This window comes from Hippoglossus hippoglossus, chromosome 13 (genome assembly GCF_009819705.1).
Source record: "Hippoglossus hippoglossus isolate fHipHip1 chromosome 13, fHipHip1.pri, whole genome shotgun sequence".
Classification (NCBI taxonomy): domain Eukaryota; kingdom Metazoa; phylum Chordata; class Actinopteri; order Pleuronectiformes; family Pleuronectidae; genus Hippoglossus; species Hippoglossus hippoglossus.
This window is the reverse complement of record NC_047163.1, coordinates 21,540,999-21,563,862: the sequence shown is the minus strand read 5'-3', so window position 1 is coordinate 21,563,862 and position 22,864 is coordinate 21,540,999. Positions and strand designations below refer to the sequence as shown.

The window sequence follows — 22,864 nt, the reverse complement described above, 5'->3', positions numbered from 1 at the left end:
ATAGATAGATAATAGATGAAAGATTAATGATAGATGATAGATGAAACATAGATGATAGATGATAGATAAATAGATGAAAGACAGAAGATAGATGATATATGATAGATGATAGAAAGATAATAGATGAAAGATAGAAGATAGATGAAAGATAGATGATAGAATGATAGATGATAGGTAGATGATAGATGATAGATAGATGATAGAAAGATAGATGATAATAGATAGATAGATGATAGAAAGATAGATGATAGATGATAGATAGATAATAGATGAAAGATAGATGATAGATGATAGATGAAACATAGATGATAGATAAATAGATGAAAGACAGAAGATAGATGATATATGATAGATGATAGAAAGATAATAGATGAAAGATAGATGAAAGATAGATGATAGAATGATAGGTAGATGATAGATAGATGATAGAAAGATAGATGATAATAGATAGATAGATAGATAGATGATAGAAAGATATAGATAATAGAAAGATATATGATATATGATAGATGATAGAAAGATAATAGATGAAAGATAGATGAAAGATAGATGATAGATAGATAATAGATGATAGATAGATGATGGCAAGATAGATGATAGAATGACAGATGATAGATAGATAGATAATAGATAGATAGATGATAGATAGATGATAGATAGATGATAGATGATACATAGATAATAGATAGATGATAGATAGATGATAGATGATAGATAGATGATAGAAAGATAGATGATAGATAGATAATAGAAAGATAGATGATAGATGATAGAAAGATAGATAGAAAGATAGATGATAGATGATAGAAAGATAGATGATAGAAAGATAGATGATAGATGATAGAAAGATAGATGATAGAAAGATAGATGATAGATAGATAATTGAAAGATAGATAATAGATAGATAATAGAAAGATAGATGATAGATATATGACAGATGATTGAAAGGTAGATAATAGAAAGATAGATGATAGATAGATGATAGATGATATAGATAATAGATGATAGATGATAGATGATAGATAGATGATAGATAAATGATAGATGATAGATAGATAAAAGAAAGATAGATGATAGATAGATAATACAAAGATAGATGATAGATAGATGATAGACAGATAGATGATAGATGGATGATAGATAGATGATAGATGATAGATTGATAATAGAAAGATAGATGATAGATGATAGATAAATAGAAAGATAGATGATAGATAGATAATAGAATGATAGATGATAGATAGATAATAGAAAGATAGATAGATAGATGATAGATGATAATAGAAAGATAGATAGATAGATACATAATAGATAATAGAAAGATAGATGATAGATAGATAATAGAAAGATAGATGATAGATAGATGGATATGATATTTGTTTTATATGTACTTAATATGTACTTTATATGCTCCACCCTAGCAGCCATGAGGACAATTGTTTTGTGAATATCTTTCAACTTTCCACACTAAGCTGACCTGCATGTGTTTTCCAATATGTGTATGAATAAATTAACTGCTGAAGCTGCACCAGCAAACAGTTGAAACAGTGTAAAACACACAGTAAAACATAAGAGAAATAAGTTGGACGTTCACATCACATTATTTTATTCTCCATTAGTTTCACCTCAAACACAGACAGTATTTAGACAGAAATGTGTTAAGCATTTGTGTTAAACTGCTCGTTTGTGGGACAACACAGAGACTGAAAACTCTCCTCTCTTCAAGCTGCAAAAAGAAAGAAATAATAAATATTAGTATATTATATTCCATGTGAAGTCCAGAGTTGTTGTTGACATCATTACCTCTGCCAAGGAAGTTATGTTTACCTCTGCTGAGTTAAGAGCATTACACAAAAAGAACTGAACAAATTACTATGAATCTTGGAAGAAAGATATGGTATGGGTGAAGGAAGAACCAATACAATTTTGGTGCGGCTCCAGGAACTATTTTTCACTTTCTTTAACATTGTGAGATATTGTGCTTCTCAACATTTGTTGATTTCTCAGAGAATAATTCATGGATCTTGATGAAACAAATCTGTTTTTTTTAGGGGACTGATATTTTTAAGTGTGTGCAATTTGGTGATGATTCAAATAAAAATCCAGATGTAGTTAATTTAAATGTGGTTTCAAAAGGGGATTGTTGGGTCTTTGTGGAGGTACTCTATGTTCTCGACTCAGGTCATAGAGCCTCTTGAGAAAGGTTCTGACCAATTAAAGACATTATTACTTTTTGTGGTTGGGTTAGAATGTTCTTGTATCATCATGTATTGTTACCTGCAGCATAAGTGTAGATATATTCTGTCTCAGCCTGGTCACCTGAGAAAAAGAAGAATAGAAGGACAGATGGATTTTTCTAAAATATAACCTTTCTTCATATATGCTTGATGTGGTCTCTGTAAAGGGACTTGGGGTTTGTGTGTGTGAGTGTCAGAATTACTTGTCTGGTAGTAGTCATACATCTTGACCACGGCTGGCTTCAGGTTCTGCACTGGCAGCTCCTGGTTGAGACGTAACCTGTAGTTGATGGGTATGTCCTTTTGTAGCTGTTGGTTAAAAAGAAAAGACAGATGACGCAATTAGTAACAATCAGAAAATCCTCATCTCTTGACCCTCACTGTGAATTCCTCTTACCTCCTGGATGTACACCATAACATGATCATCCTTTTCTTCAACACGATTCACCAGCACGGCTCCTTTGAGCTGTGGGGGAGAGGATAATCAACTGGGTTTCTCATCAATAACGGATGTAAACTAGTCTAAGTTACACTAATAACTCACCTCCTTCAAAGACTGTGGATCTGGGACAAAGCCAGAGAGCATTTTGATGTTCAGGATCACCATGTTTGTATTTTCCTCTTTTCCATGATATCTGCAATAAACCATAAAGATGTGAAGTCCCATACCTTCACCATTGTCCTCACAGTTAGGATATGTTTGAGCATGTTGGCATACCGGTTCATCCACCATCAGGTACACACTGGTATCTACAGAGCATTGTTTAACAAAAATGACAGTACGCCTCCATCATTAGTGTAACTTGTGGGAGCAGATTACTTACAGGCATCTTATCAACAGACTGAGTTTGTTTTTGGCGCCGTCAGCCTGTGCCTTGACCTCAACACTGAAGGATGTGACTTCAGTCGGAGTTGGGATGTTGTAGTTAAGACTAATCTGAGAAACAGGGAGACAAGGGAAAGTATGGGATTAAAAATACTGAAATAGAATATCAAGAATTTCCTTTGCTCAAATTTATGAAACAGAAGAACCATGTTGTTTTCAAGGGAGTCACATTTACACATCCTGATTTTAGGTTGTTGTATTAAGGGCTGCTGCACACTACAGGATAATCTGGATGATTTTTGACCTAATTCACCCCTTCTGACAATTCCGGGGGCATTCAGTCTCTGCCGATTATCTGCCCAAATAAACCTGAAGTGTGATGATTATGCAAAATGATCTTAGTTCTACAGATTGAGTGAGAGCATCCCCGATCTTGAATCATGAATATCAAATCTGTTTTATTTTCACGATAATTGGCTCCGACAGAAACATGCAAGTTTTCAGCACTCCAGTTCAGAAGGTGGTGGTAATGGACAACCTAAAAGTTGTTTGCTAACCACCATACAAAATAGAGGTAGACAAAAAAGAATCACCCAAGTGTGTCTTTGAGATCCGAAGTCTCTGGAATCGCCACTGTGAAAAGGTTTTCTGCAAACGTCAAGTCTGTCACTATGTCTGTGATCTCCCACGTTTTTAAAATCGGTGAAGACTTGAAAATCCTCTTTTACCAGGCACAAGGTATCAAACCTTGGTTCATTTACACTAATGAACCCAGATTACAAGGGAGCCTGCTCAAAGTGTCTACCTCTTTCATGTTTAATGGCTTTATGTAGCATCAAGTCATTTCCCAGGTTGTAAGAGTTTAGGACCACCTGGTCATTTCATTCAAAATCAAAATCCAGTTATTTGAATAGTCAGACTGGCTCATTTATTAAAATAAGAACAAAGCTCACTGCATACAGACACCACATATAATTGGAGATGCAGCACTTTCAGACTCTCTGCACTACTACTGTAAGACTGTTGAGGTGAGCATTTATCAAACAGAAGCAGTTAAAGCTCCAGTGTTGACTGACCTGTACTGAAGCACACCGCGTTGCCCTTCACCTTCACGCTGTACTTTCCTATCACGTCCTGTAGCCTCTTCTCCTGGTACAGCAGTTTGTTGTCCCTGTTCACATCAAATGACAGCTGACTACTGGGGGACTGGACCCATCACTGTGCTTGAACCCTCTGGATGAATACCAGAGTGGAGTAAAGAGCCAGAGCCTGAAGAGCACCACCTGTGTCCTGCAACACACATAAAATACTCTATGTTACTTTAAATCTTTACACATATAATCACTTGTGTTACACATACAGCAGGAAGAGGTGGAAGGTCACCATTAAAAAAAGTAAAAAAGTAAAAGCTGACAATGGTGCCCCACTGTTATAAACTAGTGATTGGGTTGGAAACTTGTGTTGTACTCATGTACTGTAACAGCAGCAGCTAACCCTTGTTGACAGGTAATGCAGCAAAGATCATATTTCAGTTTTCAGAACTTTGAAAGTAATCATGATTTTCACTTTCAGTTAAACTTTTCAGGAATTTAACTGAATTTTTTTTTTTTTAAAGAAAACCTATTATTTGGAATTTTTCAGATAAGATAGGATGTAATATTCTTTATCCGACTTACAATCTAAATCATAAACTAATTTATGTAAATACAGCATTAATAAGCCTGTTGAATTGGCACACACACACACACACACACACACACACACACACACACACACACACACACACACACACACACACACACACACACACACACACACACACACACACACACACACACACACACACACACACACACACAGAGTTTTCACAGGACAGCTCTGAGCACACAGCTAGTCAATGAACATTCTTCTGTTTGGCTTGTACCTGTGTGGACGAGAAGCCTCCATAATAGTTCTGCTGACCCGTCAGCCATCTGACAATGCGAGAGGTGTAGCCCAGGTCTTCAGCACTGGGCGAGGCACTGAGTTTGGCCAGCATCACATAGGAGCTGATCTCCACAGACAGAGAGGCCGATGTTTCTGTTGCTGTCTGAGTCCAATGGAGGAAACCCCCTAAAACACATCCATCCACAAACATACAGGCATAAGGTCAGCTACAGTGACAGTAAGTGAAGACAGAACGATTTCCTTGAGGAGGACAGCAGCTAGCCTGGTTTGTGTCCAACTGTGTCAAGGTGCTGCAGGAGGTGAGCACGGGTCTCCATGTCTCCTGCCAGGGTAAAGACGTACGCCAACAGAGCTGTGGTGTAGGTGTTGCTGAGGTCATTGGCGGACTCCTTAAGGCAGGACAGGCTCTTCTTCACCACAGCATCCTGTAACGTATATTTTAGATTGAGAAAGTATGTACAAATACATAACAACATAAAACTCAGAATTTAGATATTATCACTATAGAGTAGAAAGAGTCTTCAGTCCATCTTCAGAACCACTCAATTAAATAATGAAGAAAGATGCAGAAGTAGCTAAACAACTACCAGTGTTGTAAACCACTACAAAGACAGGTCATTATTTTATGAAGCCAAACCAAAAGAACTGTTTGTTTTATGATAGCTTTTTCAATCTGAACTCCCCATGAGGAAAAGTAGCCGTTGTTATAGTTAGGTTAGGTTTATACATTGTAATAGTGCATATTATATTGTTAATTGTGAATCAGGATTAATTGTGGCACTCACAAAAAAAGTGTATACTAACAGGGTGGTAAGTGGGAAGATATCTGTTTTTTACTCATTAGTACAAACAAAACTATTAATAATAAAAAGTGAATTCAGTTTAAATTTGTGTAAAACTTTCTTTGAAAACATTAGCAGTTGGTGAAACAATCAGCTTAATACTGTACTGAAACAGATGCCATACAATGGGAAGTATAGGAAGACATTTATGTAGTTTAGTCACAAAACAGTTTTGTGATTGCTGTGTCGAGCAAAGCCACCAGATTTGAAATCTGAGGCCGTCGTCACCTTGTTACTCAAGTAAAACAGTAGAAGTAATGTTTCCACCAATGCGCATATTGCCAACACAATGTGTGATATCACTTTGTTATCTTATGCACAATAATACTTTCATAGCAGGGTTGTCAGCATAGAACAGGATTAAGTGTTTGACCCATTCACCCTTTTTGGCATAGAGGGGTGCTTTCACCACATAACTCTTTAATTCGAAAAAAGCAAACAATTAATTGTTTTCTTTATCAGTGGAGAGGCGATTGGTGCACATATACATGTATGTTTATCTTGTAATTGCGAAGTTTGGAGTGAAACAGCATGAGATAAGTTTGGGGAGGGAGTTTACTCACATCAGTGGACGAATTCATCTCCAAGAAACCGGCAGTGATGTAAGCAGTAAGCGTCACTTCATCAGACACACCACCCTGTAGGAAGGGATCAATATTCACATATCGCATCACTGTGTGTGCAACACACAGTAATTCCATTAAACAAACGAATTTCACCCACACATTTTAAATAAAGTACAGCAAGATATTACTCAGTGATAATAAAACGTCTACTCTTCAGTTTCAAGTGAGATTGTTTTAATCACAGTTTACAGGTACAAAAAGCTCACCTTCATCCTGTTGTTAAAAAGTTTTCCTGACTGTTCGAAACAGCCATTTTTACGTTGTTTTTCCTCCAGCCAAGTTTTAGATGATTCAATATTCCTTGGGTCAATGTAGATGAAAGATTTTGCTTTGGCAAAAGATCTCAACACGAAAGCAGTCAGCCTGAGGACATCAAAACAAAGTTAGACACTGACAAAAGGAAAATAAGGAGACGCACTTGTTCTGTAACACGTTTCATGATACCGAACATAACACAATATGGTATAGGTCATAAGTTTGGCTAGTTCATGCATTAGTTACCAACTAGTGCAGTGCCCGTTCTAAACCTGCCTGTTTGGAATGGCATGTTCTCTTGTTGTGTGTTCTAGAGCTACTTCAGAAATATCCCTTGTCATTAGTGAGTCCTCCTCAGACAGTTCTACAATATACTGTCACTTTTTATTGTTTGTGTGCTGGACGTTGTGTTCAGAGCTTTTTATAAACAGTCTATGGTGAAGAGTGAAGTTAGAAAACTTTGTGTTCATGCTACCTGGTTTATCTGCAATGAAGATTATAAATTCAATGTTTTCATAGAATTAAACTGAATTTGATTGATATCTGTTACTTTGTGTTTTATATACAATTTTAAATGATTTACTGATCTGCTGTTATTTTGTATACATCGCATGTTAGCTATTTCAGAGGTCTGACATGATCTTCAGTTAACAACTTTTCAAAATAAAAGCTCTTTAATTCAACTTGATATAAGGCATTGCAGCACCAAAACAAACTTTGTGCTTTGACTGTTGTCATGATGGAGATCAGCACCCACAATCCGATATAGTGGAAGAAACATAATCAAATGATCAAAATGATCTGGCAGGACAGATATATTATTGGCCACAGACTGCCAGTTGGCAACCACAGCTGTAGTTTATCTGAGGACTCAGAAGAAGACATGATCAACTCAGTTCACAGACTGTCCATTAGCTCACTGCCCCGCCCCCAATGACTGCTACAGGGCACTTCCCTGGGCCATTAATAATACACATGCCAAGTGTGATGCCAACAAGATGAACGGTTCCCGAGATATGTGTTCCACATACAGAAACACAGACAGCTGTGGAATAAGTAGGTAGATAAAATAATTCTATGTACATCAGTTATTTCTCACCAAGTGTTCCCTGTTCCTGATCCAAATGTGCTGTAAGCTCCATCAATATGTTTGTAGTTCAGCTGTCTCTGGTAACCTGTAGAATAAAATAAATACAAGCTTATTAGGACATAATGATTCACACCAGTCCCAGATTATTCAGCTAAAGCTAACTGAGGCTCACCGCTTGACAGGAAGTTGGTAGACTTCTCCATGATGGCCGGTGTCAGCTGCTGTGTGTTTTTCAGGTAGTGGAGGATGTAGATGTTGGGGGCCAGGAGCGCCATGTTCTGCTCACCACATCCATACGGCATCCTAAGCAGCCCATCCAGGTTTTTCAGGGCTCGACCCAGGATGTCGCCTGCACAAATACAGCGACTCACCAAACATGTAAATGACTTGACACACTAATATAAAACCATGTTAACAAGCTTCAAACACAGCTGATACAGAAGGCCATGCACTAAAGGAGTTTTGGTATTTTCCCTCAACTGTACTGAATTCTTACAAATAGAAATTGTGATCTGGTGCCACTTGGCACAATGCATTGCATGGCGCAACGCGCACAAATTTTGTCGCACAATCACGATACCTACAAATAAACCTGCGGAATTACGTCGAATGGTGTGCTATGTCTTTTATAAGAATTTCGTCCAACAGTTCGCACAAAAATCGCGATAACGTGGCCGAAAACGTACAATGGGACTCAAGGTCTCTCGCCCTAAAGAGCGAGTTGCTGAAAATGACTGTTTTGAGACCCTTTTATTTGCACTAAAACTGCTCTCAAATCCACAAACGGAGGTTCTCAGACATGATTTTTAGATCAAATAGCAGTTCAAGAAGTTTCTTTCGCAGACATGTCACTCTCAAATCTCTCGGACCTGTGCTTATATCTGCCACGAGAAATCGAGGAATTATTTCCGGCGTCGACTCCCATTGGGTCCCATGTTAATTTTGACGGAAATTTCTGGAAAGAGCAAAACCGAAAAATAAAACGTAAATCGCTCCCACGGCTCCATTTCTTAGCTCTCACCAATAAAAAATATATCTGGTTGTTGTTTAAAGTCTTGTGATTCTCAAAATGTTTTCATTTTACAGATAGGACTTATAGTTTTTGAGTAACAAGCATTTGTTTGAGCAGAGCGCTAGAGTGGAGATAAATATCGGCCCCATTGAATCCAATGTTACATTTCAGAATTCATTTTTGGAATTAGAACTACGTTTCTAAATTGCTCGTACAGCCTCATTTTTTGACTCTAACCAATAATATAGATATTTGCTTGTTTGTCAAAGTCTTGTGATTCTCACGGTGTTTTCATCTCACAGATAGGAGTTATAGATTTTGAATTAGAGCATTTTGTTTGTGACGTACTCCCAAGGTCCAAACTGTCACTCGCTCTCTGTCACAGGTGCAGTAATTAGTGACTCTTACACACGCAGAGGGAGGGGCCAGAGGGGGAACAGGGGACAGTGGAATCTTTATATGAACTACTTCAAAGCTGTTGCTCAACACTATATGTAGTGCGGTGGTTAGAGCTGTGGGACAATGACTCAGAGGTCATGAGTTCAAGTCCAGGTGAGGGCAGAACTTTAACATTGATTTTTTCTTTGTCTGATGATTTTGAACAACAATGTGATTGGATCAGTGGTTGAGACGCTGACTCTGATCCACTGGTCGAGGGAGTTCAAAACCCACTGAAGCCAAAAATATATTTTTTTTCTTACATGTCCAGTTGCACTCAACTTCAATATTGACTAATTGTTATAGCGCCACCTAGTGGTCAGTGTGAAAATGAAGTTTGAGCAATCGACCCCAAAATTCTGTCACATGATCAGAGTCAAGGCCTGATCAAGTCAAGGCTATCACTATCACTGCATACACACTAATAGTGATAGCGCCACCTACTGGTCAGTGTGAAAATTAAGTTTGAGCAATCGGTCCCAAATTGCACACACTTCATCAGATTCCTGACCTGAACAGATATATGGGTGTGTATGCAGTGATAGTGATAGCGCCACCTAGTGGTCAGTGTGAAAATGAAGTGTGAGCAATCGACCCCAAAATTCTGTCACATGATCAGAGCCCTGACCTGAAGAGACCTATGAGTGTGTATGCAGTGTTAGTGATAGCGCCACCTACTGATCAAGTCTCTTTCTCTCTCTCTCTCTCTCTCTCTCTGGGTCTCTCTCTCTCTCTCTCTCTCTCTCTCTGAAACTGGTACATGTTCTCTCTCTCTCTTAAAGCAGCCAGTCTGTCTGTCTCTCTCTCTTCCCAACCTTGATCATGTCACATGCAGTTTGCAAAAAAGAGTCTGTCTGGAGCCGGCAGCAAGCAAGGCACCCATTCGAAATTTCTCGGCAGGAGGAATTTTCTAGTTATAATTCATTCTTCATTTTGCCATGGATTTTTTATGTGAAGCACTTTGTAAGCTTGTTTAGATAGGTGCTATACAAATAAAGTTATTATTATTAAAACTTTTGACTAAATAACTACTTTCTGTATAATGTATGAAAGTGCCATGGTTGCATTATACAAACAAATGCAATCTCTCAAGAAGGACAATAATATCCAAATGTCCCTTTTTACTATCAATGTCCTTATTTCTGAGGCATCAAGAAAAAGGTGAACTGTTAACTCTGCAAAATGAGTTTATCCGTTTACCCAGAACTGATAGTGAGGCACGAGCTGATCCCTCGATCACATTCTCAGGGAGCTGTAACTCTACTTCCTCTGTCAAAGCCTCTCCTGTGTACAGACAGAGAACAACAACCTTAGAGACAAACTCAAGCCACGGTCAGGATCAAAACAAAGACGTCATTCAGATTTATGAACAGTTAGTGGATCCTGAATCATAGCAGTTCTGATGAAGCAATAAGATCAATACAATAAAACATTGGTCGGTCTTGAAGCACAATAGTTCAAATATTACATTCTTATGGACAAAATGTATGAAAATGCATTTAAGTAATGACTTTTGAAAGATTTGGAGATGCTCTCACTAAACTTGGCAGAAAGGCCACAATAACCAATGTATGATACCTTTTTGCAAGTGGTGGTCTACTTACCTTTTGGGCAGAGCAGCAGGTTGTGGGTCTTTGTCATTTCAGTTCCCTCAGCCTGAGAGGGAAAGAGGTAGGGAATAATGAGAGTTGCAGAGTTTCCAACATGTATTTCTTTTAAAAAGGCTTTGGAATAAAGACCATTGCTATTATGTATTAAAGACAACTACCTTTACTATGAGTGGTCGAGTGACCACGTCGATACGGCCTCTTTCTGGAATGCTCACAATCTCATTGCCACAGGAAGTGTGAGATTCCACAGCCTCAGCAGTCACCGACACATTCACAACCCCTGAGAAAAAAAGTTCATTAAACCCTGTTTGAAACTTGATTGAGAATTATCTCAGATCCACTAAATTTCAAAAGTATTTTGCCACTGTGATGGATTTCCCTGATTTCACAGAGATTTAAAAGATGTGGAAACAGGCACAGTAATTCCACCACGTTGGCAAAAGTGTGGATGAAAGCTTGAAGCCTCACCTAAAGCTGTAGGGGACATGTTCCAGCTGAGGGTCAAGCGCTCATTGCCACACAAACAGGATGTGTACTTATCACCAGAGAGGGGGGTGAGGGTGTAATCTAAGGAGTGTGCTGGCGCCACAGAGACCTGTTCAAGAGACACAACAATATATTTTGAAACTGCTGATGTGAAGCGAATGTGAACAAATGCTCAAACTGCTGCATGTTTCGAGACATACAAACCTGATTCCATGTCTCAGTCACGTTGATACTAATAAAATAAGGTATAAACCAAAATGTGGCCGTAAACCAATGTTGATCTTTAAAATGTGCAGGATGCCCTCAGGGTCTCCACAGAAGGGTTAGTGAAGTATTTTGAATCTCAATTGTTCATAACAGTTATTAGAAAAAAAATAAAAATTGGAATCAAATTAAGATTTCACCATGAATTTGGCTACATAAAGTAATTTCAACAACCCTGCAAAATATTCCCTTCAACCTCACGTTTGTGTTTAGTGCCAACTCGTAAATGTTTGCAGGCGAAGATAGAGAACATAAAATCTGCTAAACATCAGAAAGTTAATGTTGTCATTATGATGCTAGATTGTTGCCATGTGGACATTAGTTTACAGGCTATTTAAAACTTCCTTTACCATGATGCAGCTGGAAAGGTAGTTGAAGATGGTTGCCTTCAGTTCAAAGTGCTCCCCCCGGATGATGGAGTAGGGCATCGTGAGCTCGAGGAAGAATGGCTGGAAGACGATGATTTCTTTACGAGGAGCCAAGCCAAAACCCTGAGGGGACAAACAGAAAGCCTCCGTCTCCCAGGTGGTGATGGTATCAGGGACAAGGAGGGACACATTCTTCATTCCGGATGCTCTGGATTAACAAATACACAGAGACACAGATACTGTGAGCTAGAAAAACTTTGGAAAATTGACAAATTTGACCATAAAACCATCATTGCAGATAAACCAGGTAGGATGAACACAAAGTTTTCTAAATTCCCTCTGCACCATACAATGTTTATAAAAAAAGTTCTGCACACAAATTAAAAAAATTGACAGTATATTAAAACTGTTTGAGGCGGACTCACTAATAAGAAGGAATAATTCTCTGGTATAACATAATATAATAAATAGTTTGCAGGGAAAAAGCAGAAAGTCAGAAAGAAAAACTCAGTTACACATCCAACGATGTAATAATGTAAAGTCATACTAATATTCGATTCATATACAAGCTCACCCAACTTCCACCAGGTCCCATATCCAAGTCTCGGGGAAGAAAGTACGGACTGTCTCTATAGCTGGAAGAGGATAGTGTGGGGCACCATGACCTATAGGCCCGGCAAATCCCCTTTCTTGTCCCATTCGGGCCATTGGACCATGGACAATACCTGAAAAGAAACCAGAAAATATTCAACTGGAAAGACAGCAGTAACCAGTGGTGGGATGTAACGTAGTAAATTTACTTAGTTACTGTACTTAAGTACATTTTTCATGATGTGTACTTTACTGAAGTAGATAATTTTTGTATGTTGTAATCAATGAGAGATTTGTATCTCTGAACCAATCAGGTCATGCAGGAAACATTAGACACTGCCTCTTTTAACGCCAGCAAAGCTGCAGATGGAAAATGGATTTGACCAGCCATTATGATGAATAGGCAGATGGTTGAGAGAGATGGCAACAGATATGTCGATGGGAAAGTTTACCTATATTGTTAAAGGAAATAAGTATGGAGCCCTGTCTTTTCCTATCTTAAAAATGGTGATGTTGGTAATCTTATTGATCCAGAGGATGATTAACAAATACAAATAAAGAGAGCAGACTGTTGGATGTCCGGAGCAAGGGGGAGCCCTGTTAAGTGTTAAATTGCTAATGTGTACTATCATTAGTTAGCCACTTATTATATTGTGTTTGTATTATGTGCTGCTGATTGTCATTATTTTCTTTTTCCTATTATTAGATGCGGGGTGGGGTGGCAATGTTGATTTAAAAAATTGGGATTATTAATGTACTGATATTGTAGTGGGTGGGGGTTCAAGGGGCAATGGTGTGTCTATAATATTGTTAAGTATATGTGGAAAATCAATTAATAAATGTAGGAAAAAAATAATGATGAATAGGCTACACACTTTTACTTTCAATAATTTACAACTATTTAAAAGAAAGTACTTATACAAGAAAAAGTAGAAACAATAGAAATGCTAATGTGGTCCTCTTACTTGAGTTTATTCATTTAAACTGTTACTTGAGTAAAATGTTTCAGTACTTCCTCCACCATTGACAGTAACACTATGAATTGTTTTATTGCACCTAATCCAGTATGTGTTTCTTAACAGTGCAGAACAGTTAGCATACTTACGATAGTGGCCTTGGTGGTATTCTCTTCCTTTGAAGTTGAGGCATGGAGGCATTCGGATAAACAAGTTTGTAGCCATCTTCAGTCCAACGTTCTAGACATTCGAACAACATACAACCATTAACTGCATGTAAAAAAAAATGAAATCCTTTATTATGACGGTATCTGTATGTGGATTTACCTGGAAAACTGTAAATGCATCAGTACTCTCAGCAGGACGTGGATAAATGTATCTTCTTGGTCTCACCCGCAAGCATTCTACTGCATCATTTACATCATATGGAATGTAAGACGCTTTGGTGACAGGCAACAAGTCAAAAATCTGTAAAGAAAAAAAGGTTGAAAGCTTGAAACTGCTGCATGAAGATCTGATGACTGTATTGGTGGACTTAGGGCAGTTTCATCTCAAAAGGTGGATGTCAAGTACAAAACACTCATTATCTAGTTCACGAGCGGTATGGAGACATGTTAAGGGTTTTTCTGTTGTTTTATTACGTCTGAAGATAGGTCACTAATCAGCTACACTGTTTACCCCTGAAACTCCAAAAGTGTTTTGTGGATTCAAGCACTTCAGGACATAAAGCCATAGCCTCTGGGTAACTGATATTATAAATGGTGGAAAAGATTTTGCAGAGGAGTACTAGAATAAAACTCCAGGATGTCGGCATCTATTTGTAGAGTAGCAGTTACCTTGTCTGCAGTCAGACCCTTCCCTGGCCTCATGATGAGGACACTCTGGTCGACAGCGCTCACTCCACACAGGGAGTCTGGTTGGGCCTTCAGCTGCATGGTGGTCTCCTCTCCTGGGACTGCTGAGGATGGAAGAAACTCCAGCAACACCTGACAAACACAGAAAACACACATCCCACCATCTGGACTTCATTGGAATAAGACTAGAGTCTATTATATTGACAGTGGGACATTGATGTATATTCTACCCAAACTTCTTAAAATGTAAAACAAATGTCAAACAAACTTAAGGAGCTGGTATGTGTTCCGGAGGGGAGTGGCCACATGGCAAATTGACCTGTCGGAGTTTGCTGTATAAATGAACTCATGATGGCTGATGTCCTGTATTTTAAAGCTTGATCAAACTTCAGGACAGATGTGGAGAGCTACAGACTTGACTGCTGACAGGGAGGGATTGTGCACTTTTATACACACTACAGTTTGGGTTATGCCAAACTATGGTGACTTATTCCACACATGCTTTTGTTGAGGGTAGTCCCATGCAGCAAAACCAATGGTTGGTCTCAGTTATTAAGGATATTATGAGCTAAAGTTATTGTTGCCAGTCTCCACTGCCTGTTGTGCTCAGGCTGGTTCTTCCTTGTGGTGATGGAGGAGGTCAGAGCAGCATAGCTGTCATAAATGATCTAGTCTCTGTGGATTGGCTGACTGAGATGTTGATCTGCACTTTCTGGCTTAAGATGAGGGACATGAATCATGACACAAGTGAACTTGTCGTACACAGATCACAACACAATATGTCTTGTTTGTCACTGAACTCAGGTAAAAGTAATTCATCTGATGTGAGTGTGGTTTTTCTACATGAACACTTTATATCAGTGCTTCTACAAGTGCCATCTAGCTGATTGATTTATTGATTCATAAATGCTCATTGTGACCTTTCAAATCTAATTCCCTGTTTGATTTGTATTATTGGCCATATTCTAATAAGAAGCCTTATTTTGATCCGCTCCCATTTGCTCAAATTCTCTGTCCTCTCCTCCTACAGGACAGGGCTGCATATGCACACACACACACAAACTGAGCGGTAACACAGATAAAGAGTTGAACTTGTTGACTACTTTCTCAAACTGGCTTGCTACTCCATATCCTTGTGGAAAGCCTGGGTACATATCCACATTATGTAGCAAACACGTTCTGCACCTACATCTGACAAGCGCAGCTGGTGCCTCATGGTTTCTTCTATACTGACCTTGTGACTGAAGCACTTCTCTACGGAGAAGTCAGCACTGTGAGCGATCACAGTCTCACTGGGGAGGACGGCGTATGCCAAGACCTGGACTTCTGGCGCCATTTCTGGATGCACATTCAACTCAAAGGATATTCCACCCTCAGTCACTAAAAGGTGAAGTTAGAAACAACAAGTATCATCCACATGTCTCCATGTAATAAAATAGCAGTACAAGTATATTTTCATTCCATGTATATCTCAAATATAAGATTTTCCAGACTCTTGATTAAAGCCCGTCTCTGCTCACCCGGAAGGTCTTGAACTTCAATCTGTTTAAATCCTTGCATGATAATGGCTCCTCTGGATAAGACCTAGAGAGTTTGTGACAAAATGGCAGAATGAATGAGTCATGCAAAAATAAAACCTCATTCCCTGGCACAATAGATCAGTGGTTCTCAACTGGTCTGGCTTCGGGGCCCACCATCACCCCTTAATGACAAGCTGCGACCCAAATCGAGGAAAATTTTCAACTTCTCAAATTTATTTAATGAAAAGATGGTGCAGTTTGAACCTGAAATAGTACAGAATGTGTATGACAACACAAAAAAAACAAGTTTAATGATAACCAAAACGCGAGCAGGTGGCGATGCTAGAGAGGGGGATATTCCCTTTTACACTCAATTAGCTGCATTTTAATAAAAAAACCAAAAGTGCATCTTAAGGACACAAGGTAAAACAACATATATAACAATTCAGTAACTTCAGCCTTTTTTAACAGACTCAACAGTGCTTTCATGCACAAACATGAAATAAAAAAGTCCAACTACATTACATTTCATTTAGCTGACGCTTTTATCCAAAGCGACTTACAATAAGTACATTCAACCATGAGGGTACAAACCCAGAACAACAAGAATCAAGAAAGTACAATTTCTTCAAAAAAGCAAAACTACAAAGTGCTATAAATAAGTGCCAACTACTGAGAAGTAGTTTCAAAAAGACTTCTCACACTCCTTAACAAAAACTGTTAAGGAGTGTGAATAGGCTGCACTCCGCTGCATAAAAAATCCCCTTAAAAATAAAAGCACAGGATTTTTTTCTAAACATTTTTTTTTGCCCAGGCACTGAAAACGTTGAGAATCACTGCAATATATTACAAGTTTATATCAAAGGTTTTTTGATTTAATTTATTTATAATCAAAATTTATTAAGGGAGGCCCTCATTTGAAATGAAGTCAATTGAGGGGATACAATAAAATACACACAAACAGATAGATAAATACAACTCACCAGGTAGATCGCCATTACGGAGGCCCCTTTCTCTCCAACGACAGTGTATTTGATGGAGATCTCTTCTTGTGTGTCACAAGACAGTGGATTTGTCTTCTTCACCACCTCCAGGGAGCTGACTGTTTGGGTGTCAGCAGAGGGAGGTTGGGTCATAGACACTGAGTGATGGCCAGTCTCGTAGTATCGAGTTCTATAACCAGAGTAGCCCAGTCGTGGTGTATTACTAACCTAGATCGTAAAAAAGAAACACAATGAAGTGGAGGAAAACTTTGGAAAGTGAGTTCAGTGTGGCTGACGAGTTATCTCTCACTTACGTGCAGGTTGATCTCTCTATTGCGTTCAGCTGTGGAGAATGAGAAAGTGGCTACACCATCACTGTCAGTGGTGAGATTGTGCAGCAGACGTGAGGACCACCTCTCACCTTCAAACAGGAAGACCTGCATGTCAGCTATGGGTGTATCATTGAAGTGAACCGCTTTAACCTATTACGGGCAGAGCATTGTGTCAGTGAGGATGCACATCGCTTTGGTCGAATGACAGTGAGGACGTCAAGGGAAAAATCTGCACTTACTTTTCCTTCCACATTTGATCCTTTGTCATAAATCTTGGGTGTGTCGATGAACATGAGCTTTCCAATAACATATGAAATCTGCAGTCTCTTCATTTGTTGGAGGGAAATACCTATGCAGGAATCCTCCATGTTACAAGGATGTATGTAACATGTTGTTCAAGTAAAATATACTGTATAAATTTGCTACAAAATATCTCTTTGATGTATGAATAAAATATCAAATATGACAAAGACATGCCTGTCCCTTCCTCTTCCACTTCAACAATCAGAACCAGGTAATCTTGTAGCACCTTTTGGTCGAGTTTTGTGAAAGTTGTCATCTTGAAGGTAAAAGTGGCACAACCTTTCTTTCCCGTCTAAAATCACAAATGAAATAAGATTAGATGGATTTAATTCAAATTTAAACTCTTTTTCCATTCAGTTTTCACTTAACGTAGTTTCACAGTATTTACAGTCTGAGGGTCATGCTCTTCTCAGACAACTACGTTCTGCAAGTTTAACCTGGCAAATGTTCGGAGCACCAAAGTAACCACCTAATAACCATCAACAAATGCCATCGTAATTAACGTGAGTATTGAGGACTGAAACTGCCAAAATAACAAAAGGAATAAATAAATAAATCATTAAAGAAAATCTATAATAAACATAGACATAATTAAATATAATTATTTTTATTTTCACAATTATTTATTTATGTCCCTAACATCCACTAACATTAACTGGCGGTAGATATTAATTAGTGTGGTAGAACAAGGGATATTCTCCATCTTGTCCTATGTTCTAAAAAGGGAAAGTGTTTAGTTTAAAAAGGCATAGAGGTAATGACGTCTGATCTACTGGCTACTGGCTTGTATGGCAGTGCTATGCCAGTCAGATTTACCTTTAGCCTCAGCGCACCCTCATGTTCGGCCTGTATCATTGATTACAAGACCAAAGCACTTGATGAAGCTAAGGTGCAAAACTGAAGTTATGTCCCTAACATCCCCTGTTGGCCGCTAACATCTACTGGTAGTTGGTTCCCTAAATTGTGCCTAAGAACTTCAAACAAACAAAGGAATATTCAATATCTTGTCCTATGTTTTAAAATAAAATATTAATTTATTTTTTCTAAATGCATTTAACTTATCTATTTATTTGTTTATCTCGCAAGCATGCAATTATTTTTCGTCTGCATATAAAAGTAAATATATAAATAGATATGGTAAATGAAGTAAATGAAGTAAATTAAATAATGAAAATGAAAAAATACAAAAGTGTGGTGAGGGAAGGAGCTGTTTATATATTTATATGTAAGTATCCATTCATTTTTACATTTGTTCAATCATTTATGTATTTTATACTTATTTATTTACTTATTTGCTTCGACATTTATGTTTAGATTTTTTTCGACATCTATTTTTTCCTGTATTTCTGTGTCTGTATGTTAACGAGGTGGGCGGGGTTGACTCAGTCTAATGCTGGCATTTAAGAATAATAAATAATTAGATAAATCAATAAGTTAATGAACAAATTAATATTTGAATGAAGTACATGTCACCTTCCCCACACTGATACACAGAAAAACACAGTTACACTTTGCTTCTTGTTCCTGCTGAGAGATGATTCCGTCCACTGTACCTCCTTTGTCTCCTCGTAGCATGGGGGTGTTATGTCAGGCAGTCCCTCTGGATTATCAGGAGTAACTATAGAAACCAAATAGCCACTAAAAGGTCGGCAGACCTTAACTTTGACACTGCCTGGCACAGGTTGTCCATATGTATACCTAAGCAACACATTGTGATTGTTGAAAAGGAGACATCCAATCACCAACTGGATCTTATTCAGAGTTACAGTATTTTGAGAGTGCACTTGTCAAGCAAAGGATTTGACTTACTTTGCACATATTTCAGCTTTTATTTCTTCCTGCTCAATACTGACGACATCAGCTGCCGTTATTTTTGCATCAAATTTAGGCAAAACTGTGGATGAAATATGGTTGTTACACATTATTGCTACATTGCGGGTAGATGGAAATGAGATTTTTTTTAAAAATAGCCATAACTTACCATATTTCTCCACCTTGAAACTGTGATATATTTTATCCTGGCCAACGGTTACAATAACCTTGTAGATTCCTTCCTGGGCCTCAGAGTTCAAGGAGTAAGAAAGTTGCAGTATGCTGCTATCGGCTGTTTTATTCAGCCACTGTGCAACTCGGTTATCATTAGAATCCTGTTTCATAAAATAAATGGGAAGGAACATGTGTTTGACACAAAATGAAACTCATGTAAAGGGATGTCACAAAGAAATACAGCGCTCAACATGCTGCTCAGCATTTCATATTCTCCTTCTGATCAAATTTAACTATAAGCCCACACTTTAACTACATACAGTATTACTTTTCAAACTACTCTAAAAGCCTTAGCAACACACTGTCCAATTACAGACACTGTATATACAGAAACAAATAAACATTTCACTAAAAAAAATATTTAATGTAGTCTGACAAGAAATCATCTGTAAAGGTAAAGATTTTTCATTGATCAGAACATATTGACTTGATTTAAAAGGCCCATAATTTACACCTTTCTGGGATTTAATTTGAGGTATTGGTACCCCTAAGATTATATATCAGTGGTTTAAAGTAAAAAAACTGCTGCAATGTGTATTTCTATGTCCTCTCTTCTGCCTCTCTCTGGAGCTGCCGGCGGAACAGGCTGTTTTCGCATGCCTCATTAATTATTTATGAGCCCCTCTTCAGAAGCTGGACTGGTATCGGCTGAATGGGGTCGCGAGAAGATTGCGATTCCATGATGACATCACACGGAGAGGAGGTACGAAACGTAACGTTCCTGTAACATATTTCTTAGAATGGACTGAGTGAAAAAGTCCGTGGAGTGACTGTTTTCATACTTTGAGGGTCCCTACTGACCCCCTTCAAGTAATTACGGATAGTAAAAGCCCAGAAAATGTATTTTGCACAATATGGGCCCTTTAAAAAGGAAAAGGCACAAATATGTAAAAAGATTTAACTTTCATCATTGTTGTAACTGTTGTTCACATGTAAACCCTCTTGTTTCAGTGAAGCCAAATTTTATAGGTTGGTAGCAAAATCTTTAAAACTTAATTTACTCTTAAAGTTTTAGAATTTTGAAATACTGACATGAAACATTTTGTTGGCTTGTTCACTCAGCTCGTGGGGCACTTGATGATTTTGGGAGGTTTACATTTTACCAATATGTACAAATCCTCTACCTCCAGTATACAGTGTGTTACAGTGTGAGTGTATTATAGTGTGGATGTTAGACTTACCTCAACTTCAATTATATTGTACTGCAAGAGAAGAAAGAAAGAAACAATGAGAACTTTGTTGAAAGACATGTTGCTTTACATTGATCTCATCATGCAGTGTCCAAACAGGGTGGGTAGGAAATCAACCAAATCAATCATTAATTTGATTGTTAAGTCTCATAGGTGGCACTTTAAGTTTTATTTTCTTCAATAACATGTTGCGATATGAGAAACTAGTGTTAGCGGCCTGCAGGTCTATAGACTCTGCAAACAGAGTCCTGCTTGTACTATTGACCCTTCATCAGGAGCTGACCGATTAGAGACATACAGTAACTGTGGTTAAAGGGCAAATCTATGTCTGTCACTTCATTACATAACTGATGTTCAGTTTAACCCAGTCAGCCAAATTAAACCTGCACCGTTGTCACACAGAATCACTGATACTGTGGTTTGTGAGTGGAATCTACAAGATGGAGACAGTTCAAATACTCACCAGCCGATTGGTGGGTCTCATCCTGCTGTCCAGTGTGACGACTCTGAAATGCACTGAGAAATTCAAAGAGGTTACATGAGGCTTTTGCTAAATATCCTGACAGGCCACTTAAACTGCGGTCTGCACAGAGCTGATAACGTTACTATCTGTTACTGTTTGGCTTTAAAATCATTCTCTCTGTTATCTCTCTGTTTCTGATTCCCTCAGGAAGCCACCAAACACATCAGACCCGACTTGAAATAAAAATACCAGAGTAAAATTAAAGCAAAACGTGATAAAACAAGATTAAATGTATTTTCTTTATTGATCTGTCAGACATTTAGTCTGTCACCATCCGCCACGATTATTCTATCCATACATAAAACGAGTCAGCTCGTAGATCAGGTGAGAGCCAGGTGTTTCCCATCACGCCCTGAGGCGTTGACGAGTATCTGCAGTCCCTGACCCCAAACACTCCATTGATTTTAAAGGAGAAAGCTGTCTATAACTGATATACAGCATATTGTGCACAACAACATAGAACATTAGATCAAAATTACTTGTTTGTCCAGGGAGGTAGATGGGTTTATCTGTTTGGACAAACGTCATCGGTTGGTAGACAGTGGCCTTGACTTTCCTCACTTCTTTTGAGTAAAATGTTTCGCCTTTCACCTCCACCTCAAAGTTGTACACCTCTTGATTCTGCACCAGGGGAACCTGTGAGAGAAATATGTGTTAATACTGAATAAATGAACATGTCTTTTGAATCAAAGCCTTTCTCATGAGCTGACCTTAAAATCAACGCAGTCATGAAACTCCTGACTGGAAGATTTTCTCAGAAGGGTTGTGTTCATTTCAGCAGAAATCAGAGTGATGGTCATGTCCAGAGTCTCGTTGGCCTTCAGGAGACTCGCACAAAATTTGGTTTCAGCTCCAGCCTCAAGAACTGCAGGGATGGCTACCATGTAATGCCTATAGACACAGAAACATACACACATGCCATTGGGCAGCCTGTCACACTGGATCTCACACGCAGGGAACACCAACACAAACTTCTGTAGCAAATCAACAAGATCGAAACCCTAGTTCGAAAAGAAAAGTACACACACACACAAAAAAACAATAACAGGCAAACTTACGGTTCTGCCAGGACTTGAGCGAGACACATGCAGCTCAAGAGGACACAGAGTGTCCATGTCCACATCTGAATCCCAGGACGACCCATGACTGACTGAGATGATCCTCACAGACAGCGTCTGTTAAATAGCCACTGATACAGAACCCCCGCCACCCCACCCTCCAAACACACACACACACACACCTACACACAGACATATCCCCACACACACTCTCATGCAACTGCTCTATTTAATTTCCAGTAAGTCTTGACTCATAAGTCAATCATTTATAGTCTTAGCGTATGAGACTGTGTCAGAGATGGCTTTAAATATATTTAATATTGTGTATTACGGTCTGACTAAAGTGATATTTCACAGAGGGTTGACCTGAGAGACCTAACGGCCTCTGCTGTGGTGCCATAGATTCGATGTTGAATTATAACAAGTGACAAAATAGAAATGGTCTCACATCATTTTTAAAAAAGATTTAATGTTTTGGTGAACACAAAGCAGGAGCTGGAACATCAG

The 22,864-nt window shown here is 38.4% G+C and overlaps 1 protein-coding gene across 1 annotated transcript; it reads right to left on the bottom strand.

Annotated features, from left to right (window-relative positions):
• Nucleotides 1-1,582: 1,582 nt before the first annotated feature.
• Nucleotides 1,583-22,472, bottom strand: LOC117772665 (alpha-2-macroglobulin-like). The gene is given in 37 exon segments (XM_034603992.1): nt 1,583-1,726; nt 2,278-2,319; nt 2,441-2,546; nt 2,635-2,703; nt 2,782-2,872; nt 3,062-3,174; nt 4,140-4,160; nt 4,162-4,353; nt 4,988-5,175; nt 5,273-5,435; nt 6,416-6,490; nt 6,685-6,841; nt 7,833-7,908; nt 7,996-8,172; nt 10,474-10,557; nt 10,878-10,929; nt 11,042-11,163; nt 11,352-11,478; nt 11,984-12,209; nt 12,576-12,690; nt 13,698-13,788; nt 13,876-14,016; nt 14,385-14,534; nt 15,637-15,782; nt 15,923-15,986; nt 16,906-17,133; nt 17,220-17,387; nt 17,477-17,586; nt 17,715-17,832; nt 19,094-19,238; nt 19,350-19,434; nt 19,522-19,687; nt 20,768-20,788; nt 21,240-21,292; nt 21,779-21,935; nt 22,010-22,190; nt 22,358-22,472. Coding segments are annotated over 37 exon segments (4,311 nt in total). The 5' UTR covers nt 22,444-22,472; the 3' UTR covers nt 1,583-1,721.
• Nucleotides 22,473-22,864: the final 392 nt, after the last annotated feature.